Source organism: Lolium rigidum, chromosome 4, assembly GCF_022539505.1.
Source record: "Lolium rigidum isolate FL_2022 chromosome 4, APGP_CSIRO_Lrig_0.1, whole genome shotgun sequence".
NCBI lineage: Eukaryota > Viridiplantae > Streptophyta > Magnoliopsida > Poales > Poaceae > Lolium > Lolium rigidum.
Window position 1 is genome coordinate 151,358,519 of NC_061511.1, and position 17,378 is coordinate 151,375,896.

Genomic DNA, 17,378 nt, shown 5'->3' on the forward strand with positions numbered 1-17,378 from the left:
TAGACGCAGACGAGTGTCGACTGGCGCTGACCTAACACCGAAAAATATGACCGATTAAATGCTTGAATAAATCCAGGTAAAACATGAGCACCCACACCAAGTCTTCAACTTAAACCTACTCAGACTGGCTCCACCTCATGAACTTAACTAACTGATCCAGGCTTAGAATTTGGGGTGTAAGATTGTGAACCTGGCATTTTCATTTTTCTTTCAATCTCAAACACGTGACCCTCCATCGAAGGAGGAAGTGGTGAAAGAGTTCGTTGCGAAATCAAAATTCCGATGATGCAAGTTAACGGAAAATGTTGAAACTTCGTTTGACGATTTCAAAAACTCATATAGAAATACCTGGAAGTTCCTATAAAGACGTGCAAAACAAACAGGAGAAAAAGTACATTGCAGTGTTTTTTTTTTCATGGAATGCGTGTTCTTTATTAATCAACCAACATAACATCAATGCAAATTATTTTTCGGATGCAATCCAGGGGCACACCGCGCCACACACGACAACCTTTAGACTCACACGAACGAGCTAAAAGATGATCGGCAACATTCTACTCGCGTCTAACATGAAAGACATTACAAATTATGAAGGAGGCGATCAGCTCTTGGATATCTTGAATCACTACACCGCATAATGAGTGATCCTTCTCCTTACCCGTGATCAGCTGAACCACTGAAAGACAATCGGGGGCCAGCTGAATATTACTCAATACCTCATCTTTGGCAAAAGAAAGAGCCAATCTTACAGCATGGGCTTCAGCTAACTCATGTATAGTGATCTCTTCAATATTGTTGCTGCAAGCTGCAACACAAATCCCCATATGGTTCCGCATGACAATACCTGCACCCATCTGACAATACGAGGCAAACAACGCAGCATCAACATTAACCAAAACATATCCTTCTAGCGGCGGAGTCCAAGAGCCTGCCAAAGAGGGCTCACGCCTATGGTTGGGTTTTGACAGATAGAGATGCTCCATAATCAGATCAATGTATGCTTTGATTCTGACGATCAAACATGTCGGAGAGATAGAACAGTTTTCTTCACGAAACTTATTCCTTTGGTCCCATAAATACCAGCAAGTGACCACCAAAACCGTAGCCTGGATGCCTCCCCTTTCCAAGAACTCGAACAACCAAGTCTTCGGCGAGGTGAAACCCTTGCGATTCAGGTGCAGATCATAATCTTCTTTAACATCATACCACACTGCATGGGAGTAGGGGCAGAATAACGTTGCATGCTCAATAGACTAGTCTTTCGAGCAATGAACACACGCGGGAGAAGCATGTATGTGACGCCGCTGCAACTGCATACCCGAGGGAAAACAGTTGTGAGCGAATCTCCAAAGGGTGATTTGCATCTTCCCTGGTGCCTTGATAACACATAGCTTCTTCCAAGTTTTTGACTCGCCCTGAAAATCTGATACCATTCCACGACCTTTCCGACTGCGATGAAGAAACGTTGAATCAGCACGCGCCAAGTTATCCAAGCAAACTGAGAATGTACTAGAGAGAGTATGAGGCCATGAGACAAAATCCTCGCCCCCAAGCCTAGGCCTGCCATTTCCGCGGTAAACATTGAATGGACCAAAGAGTGGTTCCAAGTTCACTAATCATCAGCAAGAAGAGAAGCAACAGTTTGACCCTCAGTTAGGTTGCAGAACATTTAGCATATTTGGCGGTGTCCCCGGTATCCAATTATCTTGAAGAATCTGAATTATGGTACCATTTCCAACACCCCACTGAACCCCCTTCTCAACTAGCTTCCTTCCAAAAATAATGCTGCGCCATGTATATTCGGCCGACCGAGGGCATTGGGCTTCCTAGAAGTCACATTGTGGAAAATATCAACCTTTGAGAACAAGAGCGCACAGAGAATCTGGATTCACGAGTAGCCTCTCCAACACTGTTTCACAAGCATAGCTTGATTGAAAATTTCCATATCATGAAGTCCCATACCCTCAATCGCTTTAGGGGAAGAGAGTCACTCCCATGAACGCCAATGCAGCTTTCTCTTTCCATTCTCCATGCCCCGCCATTGACTAGCAATAGATTTGCGCATTTACTCACAGGTGGATACAAGCAATTGGAAATAAGACATGCCGTGGTTGGGTATTGCCTGAATAATAGCCTTTAGCATCACCTCATTAACACATCGCGAAAGAGGTTTATCAAACAAACCATTAGTGTGCTTTCATATCCGATCATAGATATACCTGAAAGTAGCTATGGGAGAGCGCCCAACATCAGTAGACATGCTTAGATAGGAATCCTGAAGTGAGTCATTACGAACTCCCAATTTCTGTTCAACTCTATTCTTCACATTCTCATGATAGCCATTGCAGAAGAAAATTGTAGACTTATCCAAATTAATCTTATGTCCGGAACCCTCATAATATAGAGAGAGAGGGTACGGTGCAACGCACAAACACACTTATCATCGCTCCTAGCAAAGAAAATAATGTTGTCGTAAATGGGATATAGCAGGTCCAAGCCTACCATTTTTTTATACCATGTAGCTCACCTTGAACCTCACGTTCTTGCAGAAGATACGGCAAACCTTTCGGTGCATAACAGAAAGGCTAATTAGATCACCTTGACGGATGTCCCGAGAAGGTATCACAGGTTCAGTAAGATCACCATTAACTCGAACAACATAACCAACAGAAGTTCACGGAAGTACTCTCCAATTTTTTTTAATTGACTCAGAGGGAGTACATTGTAGTGTTGTGCTACCGTCGGTGCCTTCCGCACGGGAGGTGAGGTGAGGTGGTGCGCTTGCGTGAAGGTCCGGTCCGTCCACTTCCACATAACGTGTTCGCCGGCTCAAGCGTTGAAAGCCTCTCGCGCATGTACGTATGCACACGTGCCGTGCTGCGTCGGATGGAATCAGTACGTAAAGTTTTTGGTTAAGGTAAAGCAATCACGTAAGAACAGGAAAGTGGGCATCTCTGGTGTTTGGAGGCCTCCTGGTGTTTGATCTGATCGATGTTCCCAGTATTTTTACGACGTGTACGCGCCCTACGTGTGGTTGCCTGGACTCAACCTGCCGTGTAGGTACCCTTATTATTCAATATGGACGGTGTCTTTCAGTTCGGATAAAAGGTAAAAGTTGTCACCATTGAGCGATAAATAAATATTTTGTCTAATTACTTTGGTTAAATCCGTCATATCATCACAACTAGGTTCACTTCGTGTTGAGAAAGAAACCTGGTCTTCAGAGCCGTTGAAGTTCAGGCAAAGACTACTTCATGTTATTTATGAAATCTTTGGTGACATGATATCGCTGAGACACTGGACTTCTTCATCGATAAGACCTCAAACACAATCAATGATAAAGTAATTTGTAGTGTAGAGAAGAATTGGTATGTTGATAAAACCGTGTCCTTCTCTACAAATGTCAACACTATATTATTGTCATAAATATCGACGGTGCTGACTTGGTATTATGATGAAGCAGAATATAACATGCACTGGTCCAATAATTTAGAGGTGAAAGAGGAAGCCAGACAAACATTTTAGAGAAAACCCCCAATTTGATCTATGAAGTTATCCCGTATGTGCATTTTGGTCACAAACTTGCAAATCGTGAATTCTGGATCACGAAGTTGTCCCACGCGAGTGTTTTGGTCACTTCGACACGGTGCCTATTAGTTTGCTGATGTGGTAAATTGTGTTTTTTTTTAAATCAACCCCCCCTTAAATTTGTTTTTTCTATTTTTTTAGTCCTCAGTTTAACCTTTTTAGGGTGCAATTTGCAAAAAAATAGTTGACCACATCAGCAAACTAACATTGGTTGTGACAGAATGACCAAAACGCTGGCAACTTCTTGACCCACAATTCACGATACCGTGACAACATAGCGTTTCGTACTGTGAGTTGCTCGAAGTGTGTATGTGTTTACCTAAAAAAAAAAAGTGTGTATGTGTGCGCGCGCCTATGTGTAGGTATGAGCATAATGGGTGTAGGTACGTGCCAGGAACCCATCCTGTAAGGTGCTGCGAATTTTATAGGTAAAATATACGGGAATTGAAGTGTGCTTATTCAAAAAAGATGGGCTCAATTTTTTTTTTGACAGAGAACTGTCAGTTTCCAAAATTCCTGAAAGATATGGAAAATGTTAAGTTTTACTTTTCAGGGCTTCTTGGCAGCATAGTTTTCATTACAAAAAAAATTAAAGAAAGAAACAAGAAATAGAAAATCTACATGCTGCCTCATGTCCCCACATGTCTAACTTAACCAAGAAATGAACATAGTGCACTGTAGTACTTTGCAACGCCAAGCTAGCTAATAAACCAGCTATTCTTCTCTAGTTCTCCTAGGAGTATTGGCGATCAACCGAAGAGTGTCCGGAGAACGGTGTCTCCTAGCCCGGGAACAGCGGAAAGGAAGTGGCCAGTGCCGGGGAGCTCGTGGTAGTTGACCCAGCCGAGGCTCCCAGCGACGTGCCGCTGCAGCGCGACCGGCACGAGGCCGTCCTCGTCGCCCTGCCACAGGTGCACGGGGCAGCCCTTGGTCGGCTCCGGCAGCGCCATGGGGTCGAACTCCCACTTGCCGAACATGACCGCCATATCCCTGTAGTAGGACTCCTGGATCCCCTGCTGCGTGGCCATCTCCCTCTTGTTCCGGAGGGTGCCGTCGGCGGTGAGGGTGCGGCGGATCTCGGCGTCGCGCTTGTTGGGGAGGTAGGTTGTGTTGGCGACGACGGTGGAGGTGGGCAGGGGCAGCCAGGTCTGCTCCATCCACCAGTGGAGGACGCCGGGGGCGTGGTGCGCCACGCGCAGCGCCCACTGGTCGCCGCGCTGCTGCCGGCCGTACTCCCGCGCCGCCAGCTCAGCGGGGAACCCGGGCCACCAGTAGTTCACCACCGGCGCCAGCATGGCGGCCCCGGCGACCCGCTCCGGGATGTACCTGAGCGCGCCCCACACGGCGTGGCAGCCGAGGGAGAAGCCGACGACGTAGAACTTGTCGCCGAGCCCCAGCGCGTCGGCGAGGTCCGCCATGTCCAGCGCCGCGCTCTCCACGGACCGCGCCGGGTTCGGGTCGCTCTCGCCGTATCCCGCGCGGTCGAAGCCCACCATGTACACGCCAAGCTCCTCGGCGACCTCCTGGAATTGATGCACGTAGATGTCAGATTGTTGTACACATTGGCATTGGTGTTGTCGTCGACGACACGACACGCGTGATTATATAATTCAGGAGCTCGCTGACGGACGGGCCGGCAAGAAGACGATCGAGACAGGGACTAACCGGCGAGGCGCGGAGGCTGTCGAGGCGGGAGCCGGTGAAGCCGTGGGAGAAGACGACCTTGAAGCGCGCGGTCTCCCTGGGCACGCCGGACTCCTCGTACGCCAGGTGGCGCCCGTCCCTGAGCCGGACCCGCCGCGCCGTGACGGGCGGGCCGCCGGGAGAGCCGCAGGGCGTGGGCGCGGGCGGCTGCACGGCCCGGCACAGCCACTCGCCCAGCTGCCCGGCGAGCGGGCCCATGCCCGTGCCCACCGGCGCCGCCGAGTAGTAGTAGCGCGATCGATCCATGGGAAGCGAGTGAGACGGTCTCAGCTGTCAAGAAGTCCGAAAGCTAAGCTAGCTGCGCGTTCTTGGCTGGGCGTCGGGCTGGGAGGTAGTTGGCGAGCAAGCATCGCGCGAGAGTGTTTATATATTGGAGATGCAGCGGGAGCTAGTCGCGTGCGCGCGTGTGTCAGAGAGTGTGGCGTCGACGCGGTCGTGGTCGTGGGATTCCTGGGTTGGTGAAATTGGTTACGATTTCCGTTTGGCCTGGCAACGCGGTTTTACGGGGCATTTTGGCGTGCGCAATTGAACTCACTCTCAAATGCCGGCCGGGTCTCCGAGAATCTTGGTCCTAGCTCTACCGTACCCCTAACCAAAGCCTTAGAGCATCTCCACTCGTTTGTCCTCCAAACGTCGAAATTCGGACGAAACAACCGCCGGATTGGACGAAATTAATTCGTGGGGAGAACCATATTTTCAGTCGTCCATCCGGAGTTCGGCGGACAAAGTCGAAATTCAAACAAGTCGTCGTCCCGCTACAAATTCGATCGGCAAAAGGATCAGCCACAGATCAGCGATCGGAGGGAAATTACACTGAAACAGGGGCGTCGGCAGTCCCGTCTGGCACGACGGTGTCACACGCCGTGGTCGAAGCGGCGGCCGACGCCGCGGCCGCAGTCGACGTTGAAGCAGCGGCAGTCGACGTCGTAGACGGTGAGGACGACGAGGTAGGCGCCGGAGACGACGAAGAACTGACCGGAGTGGGTCGGAGGATGTCGCTGCAATGTCCCTCGTACCAATTCCTCGTCTCCTCGTCCATCAGTTCCGTGTTGCCGCCCATCAGGAACGCCAAGTCTGTGTTCCTCTTCTTCGCCGCGGCCGTCGTCTTCAGCAGGACGATCCGGCGCCTTGGTTGGCGAGCATCTCCCTCCACCCGCCGTCGAACTTGTCGTCCCTCCCGGCGGCGTGCGTCCTCGCGTCGGCCCAGCACTTGTCGAACGACGCCGCATCCTCTCGGCGGGATGGCCCATCTTTTTGAGATCTTTGAGCTTTTTCTCGTCCGAGTTCCGGCGGCCATTCGACGAGCCTGGCGCCGGAGCGTCGGGGTTGTACTGTTCGGTTTTGCTCTTCGAGAGGCTCGTGCGGGTTTCCGTCCACTTCTCGCACTTCTCGATGCGGGAGTAGACGTTCAGAAACTTGAACATCAGGTCGGTGTCGTCGTGGTACATGTCGAAAGCACGGCGCACCTGGGAAAAAATAGGGCGGCGATATGGGTCAGCTCACGGCGATCAGTACATGCAGGGTCGACGGAGGAGGCACGGCGTATGCATACCTTGGCTTCAAAGTCTTCGCCGCTCACCGGGTTGTTTTTGAGCTCCTCCTGTATGACGTGCCATTTGCTGCACGTCATCTGTATGATCACCCAATGGGTGGCCATGGCCTTGTCTCCCCGGTTCATGATCGTCTTGTTGAAGTACGGATCGACGAGCTTGCGCTCGTCGAACGCCGCCTTCACTCGAAGCCAATACGTGTCGAAGGACTGATTCGCCCCGGTTATGCCGTCCATGGACACGGTCATCCAAGCTTCGGCGAGGCACTCCTCTTCCCTCGGCGTCCATTTGATGCGCGGTTCGGCCGGCGGCGCGTCCTTCTTCCTCTTCTTCTTTCCCTTCGGCGGGTTGTCGTCGGCGACCTCGACTTGGGTTGGTTCTTCCTCTTCTTCTTCTTCGACGGCTTGGCTTCCGTCGGCCACATCCTCCACCCACCGGTTGCGCTCCGCGACAGCTGCCGTCGCTCTCGCCTCCTCTTGCGTGAAGAACCCCGGGCTCGCAGCGGCGGCCGCGGAGCCGGAGTCGATCATCTCGTTCATCACCTCGTCGTTCGGCGCCGCCGTCGCACCGAACGGGAGTGGCCCTCGTCGTAGGGCCGGCGAGAAGCCCTCGTTCAGGCTGCCGCCGGCGAGATCGGGCGGCGACGGCGTGAACCTGGACGGTTGGCCGTAGGTCGCCTCTTGGAACATGGCAGACGACGACGGGGAGAAACTCGAAGGGGAGAAAGCCGACGGGGAACTGCTCGTACCTTGGATGGGCCACTGGCCAGGGAACATGGCGGCGGCGCCGCCGCCGCGAGCATTGCCCATGCTCATGGCCATGGAGACCTTCCTCGCTTGTTCGTCCTCCGCCGCCAACGCCGCCCTCTTCGCGTTGAGTTTCTTCTCCCTCTCCGCCCTGGCGCTTGTTTTGACCTGTCGCCGGAGCTCGTCCGCCGCCCACTGTGCGTTGGACACACCCGGCGGCCGCTCCTTCTTCGCCCGCGACTCCCTCGGCTTCGACGGCATGGTGGTGGACGAGAAAGAGGAGGAGGAGAATGGAGACGGCTACACAAATCCGGCGGGAGAGAATGGGGATATGCAAGCCACGAGGGTCCACACGCCTCTTTCGCCCCAAATTCTTTCGTCCGGAGTCCCCGAGCGCGCCTCGGAGGACCGGGGATGGCGTGGGCTCGCCGGATGGATTTAGGCCCAAATCTGGACGAAATCGAGGAACCGGGGGCGCGACTGGGCCGAACTACACTACGGGAACGCTCCACGGTGCCGATGGCCACATCTGTGCTGATGGCGAAATATCAGGTCCGTCGGCACAGGGCCGTTTGGGTCAGGCCAGTAGGCAAGCCGTCGGTACAGCCTCTTCGCCGTGACGGCGAGGTAACAGCATCATGCATGTGCCGACGGCTCACATATTTCAGTCATGTTCCGACGGCAAAGCCATCGGCATAGCTATTTTTCATTTTACCACATTAATCATCAAAAAAATAATTTAAATCATTATAATTCAGAAAAATACAAATAATATATTAAAATTTTCAGAAAAATAAGATCTATCTTGTAAAAATATCAAACTTAGAATATTGCAAATATCTCAAAAACCTTCTAAAAATGAGCTATCATGTCCGATGTTTCATGGCTTTCACGTCGAACAACCAATGTTATGGCTAGAATCGTCGCATAGTTTGTGATAATGTGCCCACATTATGCACACATGTGCATCTTGAATGTCTTACGATGTTGCTAGAGGAAGTTTTTCCATTTCATCGCACGAAAAAACCATTTTCCATTTTTGAGGTGCCGAAAACGGGGTGTTTTGTGAAGCAACCACCAAATTAAAGTTTCACATTGGCATCAACACATTTTTCGAAAATACTAGACCACCTAAGATGGAAAATTTCTCAATCGGTGTAGGTGGAACCTTTCTGTCCATCCCTCATAAAAAACAAATTCCTGTCAAATCGGTAGGAGGCCGACCAAATTTGAACTACAGGTACTTGATATAATGCTCAAGATTTTTTGTAAAAATCATTTTTAGGCTCAAAACATGCTATTTAATCAGATATCAAGTGCAAGTTTAGCGAGCCTCAGCCCGGGCAAAGGATCTTCATGTCCTGAATATAGTTTGAAGCGGGCATAACAAATTCAAAAACGATCCAAACAGTGTGAAAATTTGTCGTATTATGTATCATAGTTGCAAGTAAAAATATGAAAGTTGGAAAATTTTAAATATCGCAAAAAAATCCTTCACAAAATGAGCTATCACGTTCGAGGTTTCATGACATTTAGGTCAAACTACCAATGTTATGGATAGAATCGTGGCATATTTTATGATAATATTCCCATATTGTGCACACATGTGCATCTTGGGATGTCTTAGGATGTTGCAGGAGGAAGTTTTCCTTGTCATCGCACGAAAAAGCCATTTTCAATTTTTGAGGTGTCGAAAACGGAGTGTTTTATGAAGCAACCACCAAATTAAAGTTTCACATTGGTACCAACCAATTTTTCAAAAATACTAGACCACCTAATATGGAAAATTTCTCAACCGATGTATCTGGAACCTTTCCGTCCACCCCTCATAAAAAGACAAATTCATGCCGAATCGGTAGGAGGCCGACCAGATTTGAACTACAGGTACATGATATAATGCTCAAAAGTTTTTGTAAAAATTATTTTTAGGTTCACAACATGCTATTTCATCATAGATCCAGTGCAAGTTTAGCAAGCCTCAGCCCCGAGCAAAGGATCTTCATGCCCGTCGTTTTGAATATAGTTTAAAATGGCATGATAAATTCAAAAACGATCCAAACAATGTGAAACCTTCGCATGGTGACATATTATGTTTCATAATTGCAAGGAAAAATATTAAAGTTGGAAAATTGCAAACATCACAAAAAATCCTTCACAAAATGAACTATCACGTTCGAGGTTTCATGACATTTAGGTCAAACGACCAATGTTATTGATAGAATTGTGGCATAGTTTGTGATAATGTGCCCATATTGTGCACACATGTGCATCTTGGGATGTCATATGTGTTGTAAATGGCTAGAAGAAAACAAAAAACATACAAACTTGCTGTGACTATACATTGGTGAATAATGTTTACAACACATATGACTCGCCATTTACAAACTTCATACTTTGGCTCAGAATCGAGCACAAGGAGAAGATGAGCGTCTATAGAAAACTATCTATTGTCACTTTTTCACCTTCAGCAGGAGCATCCAAGGCATCCGCATAATGATATTCGTGGAAGAAAGAAACATCCACCCTCAGAAGCTCCTCAATCATCTTTTCGGCAATGGGTGTCACGACATCGTTAAGATTGTCGACGTTTTTTCTCCTCTGCTTTAACTTGGATGAGAAGACATCGACAACTCTATCCAGATCCAGTTTCGAGTGACAAATCTTCAACCAGATCAAAGCAAACCTAGCGTCGGCCATCAGCTGAGCTTTCACAAAGTCATGGATTTGATGTACGTTCTTAAACTTTTTGATCAAATCAGGAAGAGTGGCAGGTCGAGGATTCCGAGGAAACATAACGTTGTACACATGGCCAACGTACTAGTGCAAAAGTCAAGAAATTCCCGGACCTGACCGGCTCGATCCTGGAACTGAACAATTCGTCGAGTGCGATCCTTGCTAGCCCATAAATCACTACCACTTTGTCTGGCAAGCCGAAGAAGGATCTCGACTCGCGAGTTAACGCGTTGATCTTCATCAACAGCATCAATAAAGGAACCTAGAACCAATCAAGAAAAACAAGATATGACAAGGCACACAAGCGTTGTCAAGGAAAAAGAAAATTGCAGTGCAACGTACCCGCCATATCTTGACTTGCGTCAGTCATCAGGTCGAGCATATAATTTTCACGGGCAGCAGCTCGTGAGGCCTCAGCCACTGCAGTTTCCTTTAGCTCCAAAGCCTCCTGAGCCTGCCGAAGAGCAGTTTTCTCGCGCTCGGAGGATTTTCGGGATTGGTCCATAACAGTGATGGCTTCTTTTTCAATGCTTGAAGTTGTTGTCGAAGTTCAGTCAGCTCTTGTTGAACTGAGTCAGCACACGAAGAATCGTCCAAGAAAACATCGGCAGGTATCTGCGTAGAGCGAGACGCGGCAGGAGAAGCAGGGGACGGTCCGACAGCCTCAGAATAGTTATCAAATATGAACTGGAAGAAAGAAATGTCGACATCAATCATTCAGCAAGGATCACCTTTTTCATTAATAGTGGAGATATTTACATAATCGGGGTCCCTTACAAAATCTGACTCCTAGTGAGTCGACATAGATAGTCACAAATCATAAGGATAGCGACAACTACAAAAGAAAAAGGAAAAAAACAAAGGGATAGGTTGGTCTACTTGACCTCCGTCCTGGCAGCGCTAGCGGATGCAGCAGGTTTAGGCCCCAAGAAGGCGAGGATTTTCTTCGAGTGAGGTTTTGCAGCCTTCACCAAAGTCTTCCATTTTTCCTTGTTCATCCCCTTGGGGCTGCCAGCTTTCACCCAATCGACATCTTGCTGGCTGTCGGCAACCAAAGCAATGGTTCCCTCGACTCCAACCTTCAAGTTTTCCTACCGATAAACCAAGGCAGGATCCTCTTCACCTCGGAAGCGTTGGACAAGCTCAGAGAAAATCTCAGGCTGTGTCTACTTAGGAAAGAAGTGGGGAAATAGTCTCCTAAATGCGACACGAGAGTTGGAAATATTAGTGCGCGTCGGATCGCCATGCAGCTCGAGGATTGAAAGAGTGTCGAGAAGATGATCCTCGACTCCCTCGTGCAAGGTAAAATCCTCACCCAGCCTTCCTGCTGGAGCAAAGCAGGGGTCATGCCCGGGGACTTGACCTTGAAGTAGGATTTTGCGGGTTTTCCACGAGAGCAGTTAACTGGTACCTGATCCGTCAGATGAACCAGCCCCATTTACCATTATCCCTGTACAAAATATGTATGTCTCGAATAAATTGCCATGACAATCCGAAAGATTTATGGACTAATTGTAGAATGGAGATTTTACTCGATTCTGCGATTCAAGCAAAATCTCGGGGGCTACTGACATAGGCATCCCGAATGGGCCTGCCGAAGAAGGTACCTGGGGTTTATTGAAAGGCCCGCGACCCGAAGATTGCAAAGCCCGGAAGCCCAACAAAGCGTCGACTTGCAAGATGGAGATAGATTAGGAAATAGGGAGATTTGTAATTGTTCGGGACGAACTCAAAGAGTCTCCCGCTGTTTGTAACTTGTACGACACGAAACCCTCGGCTCCGCCTCCTATATAAGGGGGATTCGAGGGAGAAAGAAAGGATCGATTTCATTGTCAACACAACCCTAGTTTTTAGCAGTCGAGCACCTTTCCGGCTGAAACCTTCGAGATCTACTTTCCGCGAAACCCTAGTCTACAACTGGTAGGCATTGACAAGTTAATACCTTGTCAATGAGCACAATGAGAGATAGCTGCCAAAAACATGGGAAATCTGAAGCGTAACTGAGAAGCTATCCATAATTGTATTTTTAAATACTACTTCCATCATATCTCGGAGCATATATTTTGGTGCCACGGATGTCAAAAAAGTTTTTTTTATTGCATATTCTCGATGGCGTGAGGTTCCACAACTCGTACTTCGAATGCAAGACTGGTGCCATCAGTAAGATTGGCTTCACTTGTTACAAAAAATATTTCGCAACTATTCAAGCGCTTGCATATGGAGTTGCTAGTGATATTGTTAATGAGTAAATGTGCACGAGTGAGACCGCATGAATTTACTCGATGTACAAGTTTTGCAAAACAGTAATTGCGGTGTTCGGGAAAGTTTACCCGAGAGAGCCAAATGATGCCAACACCGCTCGATTTTTATCCATCAACGGTTCAAAGGGGTTTCCTGGGATGCTTGGAAGCATATATTGCATGCATTGAGAGTGGAAGAACTATCCTTTTGCTGGGCAGGGGCAATATAGCGGGCATGTTGATAGGCGCACTATCATTCTTGAGGGTATTGTGTCACAAGATATTTTGATTTGACACTCTTTATCGGCATGGTAGGTTCTCAAAATAACGTCAACGTGATCCAAGACTTCTGATATTCTCTAGGCTTCCAGAAGGCAATGCTCCAATGGTTCACTATGAGATCAATAGCCATGCATACAACACGGGGTATTCTCTCGGTGATGGCATCTATTTTGAATGTGCTACAATTGCAAAGGCAATCCACAACCTAGAAGAAGAGAATTGTCGGAAGATTTCCACAAAACAAGAGGCTCATAGGAAGGATTTGGAGCAGATATTTGGGGTGCACCAATCTCGGTGGGCTATTATTTGGCATACTACTAGAACATGGAGAACTCAGACCATGTGAGAGGTGATGGCTACTATTGTGATCACGCACAATATGGACGTTGAGGATGTGCGTGATATGATAGCATCTTTGACAAAGGGTAGCAATTTAAGGGTGAACTAGTTGAGCCAGAGCCTGGGGCAAAATCATTTGAATAGTTCCTTGATGGCAACAGCTTCGTGTGTACCAACTCCTTGGGGCTCCTAGTGCAGAGTGATGCAGCAAGCGTATTTTATTCATTATGGTGACTCGAAGGTTTATATCGAACTCTTGGCGATCTAAGCAGCAACCTTCTTCCAACCTCTTCCAGCAAACTACAAAACAAAGCTAATGTCTTCTGCCCCCCAACTCCACCATGTGGGTGTCAAGCACAATGCTTCGTATTAGTAGAACCTAAATAAAAAAAATTAATCTATAATAAAGACAGGAACATGAAAACAATAGAGTAAAATTGGTTTTGGGTTTTGTATTTTCGGATTTAGTTCTTGCAAAAAAAATGTAAAGTGTGGTAAAAGCAAGTAAAAGTGGTTTCTTATAATAAAAAGTGGACCGGGATTCATGGGTTCACTTGTCTGCTCTCTCATAAAGTGTGGTGGACATAAAACATCTCACAAATAATATAATATTGTTAAAACTTCATTATGTGTTTGATTAGAATTTATATGGGCGTGACGTTCTAATATAAAGATGATACAACATGTCTCACTTATACTTCTCTAGAAAGGAAAACTCCATGCAATCGATAATTAAGAATAAACATAATATAGCCTTAGGTACTTTGACATGACTTTTTGTGTAAAATCCCATGTTTTGAGGCTAGAAATAGAGAGAAAACATATTTATGCGTTGCATTCATGCACAAAAATTCTAGGGAATTTCCCACTTTCATATAAAACTTGTCACAATGACTGAAGTTTCACTTGACTTGATGGAATTGAATTAGATCATCAAGTCAATAAATATAAAATTCAATGTGAACTTTGCTAAAACCTTTTTTTGGGTAGACATGATTTGATCTATGAGTTAGATCAAATGGAACTAGAATCTTTACCACAAAACATTAAGTAAAGATCAAATACCAGATCTTCCAAGGGATCATAATATGGTATTCGTTGGAAACAACATGTGGATACTTCTTCAACTATAAGTTCAATAATAAGAAATTTTGTGAAACCAATCTTATCTTTTCCATGTATCCAAACAAATAGATATTCTTACCACGATCTGCATGATATCTCTTCAACTCAATTCTTGAACTCATGAAAAGTACACCAACACTATCCCTATCATCAAACCTTTACATATTCTATCCTTCTCTCTCCAAATCTATCTATATCAAACCCTAGAGAAGGGAAAAGTCTATACATATATATCAGAGAAATAATATCAACACTTGATCGAGCTAAAACCCTAGGATATAATCTATCTCACTTTGGAGTGGTGAGAAAATCCAATATTAAATGGAATAGAACCATATTCTTTTCAATAAGATGTAAGTAGAAACCAATCCAAACTAAGCTAGCCTAGTGGAGCCTAAGCCTATTTAATCTCAGAAACCTTGTGAGCATGTTATAAACCCTAGCCATAGCCATGCTTAGGTAAGAGAGTACAAGTTAAGTGTTATACTCTAGTTGCTAGAGAAAGCACTTGATCTTAGAGGTGAGAGTCAAATCTTCTTAGTGATATCTTAGGAAGCCAAGCCATGATCATCAGAAATTGGGCATTGATCATAAAAAATCGAAGAACTATAAATAAAAAATTATGATACGTAAGTTGATCATGTCTAATGCATGATTATGCTCTGGAGATATAGGGTAATAAATTAACCCTAGTGTGATAAGCAGATATCATCCATCAGAAGAAATAGTGGAGGGGACCAGTATGCAACCCTAGTCCTTATTCAACATCTTTAACGGAAAAGAAAATGCATTATATAAAATCCTTGATTAAGTCAAGAACCTAAGACCCCTCTAGTAACATTTTGAAGTAATCATGAGTAAACCCTAAGCCGTATCTCAATTCTACTTATGCTTATTAGTGAAATAAGAAAAGCCCTAGTGCTAAACCTTACACTTAAATCCATAGGGTATGATCAATCACTCATCATTACAATTAAGGACAAGCCCATGAACCATGTGACCAACTCAACCCTAACTTCCAAACCATGAGATTTAACGTAACAATCATTATTAAAATTTCACTCAAGTTTGTGAGACAAGTAAACAAACCATAAAACTTGAGGTGCATCCAAACTTTAATTCTGATAAACTATATTTTCTTATGAAATAAATAAGAAAAAACTCTAAGAATCCAAAACCAAACCTTTATATATATACTACTAATGGCATTTAATAACACCAAGAGAATTCTATGTCATTAGGGAAATATAAGAACCCATGGACAATTCCTACACCTATAACTCAATCCAAACATTATTCCATAGGGATTGTTATTAATTACCAAAACCACGCAGGGGGATTCATGCGATTTCATCATGGATGAGTGCAAGAAATAAACACCTTCTTAACACGGCTTGTGCCATGATAATTGTTTCCTCTCTTGCACCTTACTTTTGGGTTGAGGATGTGTTGGGTTCCACATATCTCATCAACATTCAACCCTAGGTTTTTTTAAGAGTCTGATACGTCTCAAACGTATCTATAATTTCTTATGTTCCATGCTAGTTTTATGAAAATACTCACATGTTTTATATACACTTTATATCATTTTGATGCATTTTCCGCTACTAACCTATTAACAAGATGCCGAAGCGCCAGCTCTCGTTTTCGCTGTTTTTGGTTTCAGAAATCCTACACAGGAAATATTCTCGGAATTGGACGAAACAAAATCCCACGGTCTTATTTTGCACGGAGCCTTCCAGAAGTCCGAAGAGGAGACGAAGAGGGGCGACGAGGCGGCCACACCCTAGGGGGGCGCGGCCCCACCCCTGGCCGCGCTGCCCTATGGGGTGGGCCCCTCGAGCGTCCCCCGACTCTGCCCCTTCGCCTATTTATTCTCTCTGTCGCGAAAACCCTAGTACCGAGAGCCACGATACGAGAAAAGTTACTGTGACGCCGCCGCCGCCAATCCCATCTCGGGGGATTCAGGAGATCGCCTCCGGCACCCTGCTAGAGAGGGGAATCATCACCGGAGGACTCTACATCATCATGTCCGCCTCCGGATTGATGCGTGAGTAGTTCATCCTTGGACTATGGGTCCATAGCAGTAGCTAGATGGTTGTCTTCTCCTCTTGTGCTATCATGTTTAGATCTTGTGAGCTGCCTATCATGATCAAGATCATCTATTTGTAATGCTACATGTTGTGTTTGTTGGGATCCGATGAATATGGAATACTATGTCAAGTTGATTAATTGATCTATCATATATGTGTTGTTTATGTTCTTGCATGCTCTCCGTTGCTAGTAGAGACTCTGGCCAAGTTGATACTTGTAACTCCAAGAGGGAGTATTTATGCTCGATAGTGAGTTCATGCCTCCATTGAATCTGGGGACGATGTGATGTAAAGTTCTAAGGTTATGGATGTCTCGTTGCCACTAGGGATAAAACATCGATGCTTTGTCTAAGGATATTTGTGTTGATTACATTACGCACAGTACTTAATGCAACTGTCTGTTATTTGCAACTTAATACTGGAAGGGGTGCGGATGCTAACCCGAAGGTGGACTTTTTAGGCATAGATGCATGCTGGATAGCGGTCTATGTTCTTTCTCGTAATGCCCTAAGTAAATCTCATAGTAGTCATCATGATATGTATGTGCATTGTTATGCCCTCTCTATTTGTCCATTGCCCAACTGTAATTTGTTCACCCAACATGCTATTTATCTTATTGGAGAGACACCACTAGTGAACTGTGGACCCCAGTCCATTCTTTTACATCTGAAATACAATCTACTGCAATCTCTGTTCTCTGTTGTTCTTTGCAAACAAACATCATTCTCCACACCATACGTTTAATCCTTTGTTTACAGCAAGCCGGTGAGATTGACAACCTCACTGTTAAGTTGGGACAAAGTATTTTGATTGTGCTGTGCAGGTTCCACGTTGGCGCCGGAATCCCTGGTGTTGCGCCGCACTACACTCCTCCACCAACACCTTCACGTGGCCTTCATCTCCTACTGGTTCGATAACCTTGGTTTCTTTCTGAGGGAAAACTTACTGCTGTGCGCATCACACCTTCCTCTTGGGGTT

The 17,378-nt window shown here is 46.1% G+C and overlaps 1 protein-coding gene across 1 annotated transcript; it reads right to left on the reverse strand.

The window, feature by feature from the left end:
- Positions 1 to 4,114: 4,114 nt before the first annotated feature.
- On the reverse strand, positions 4,115 to 7,531 carry LOC124647641. Its single transcript, XM_047187549.1, has 5 exons — positions 7,332 to 7,531; positions 6,845 to 6,911; positions 6,531 to 6,758; positions 5,254 to 5,562; positions 4,115 to 5,111 (listed from the first exon to the last, which is right to left on the reverse strand). The coding sequence occupies exons 1-5, from the start codon at positions 7,529 to 7,531 to the stop codon at positions 4,338 to 4,340; spliced, it is 1,578 nt and encodes a 525-aa protein (XP_047043505.1). The 3' UTR covers positions 4,115 to 4,337.
- Positions 7,532 to 17,378: the final 9,847 nt, after the last annotated feature.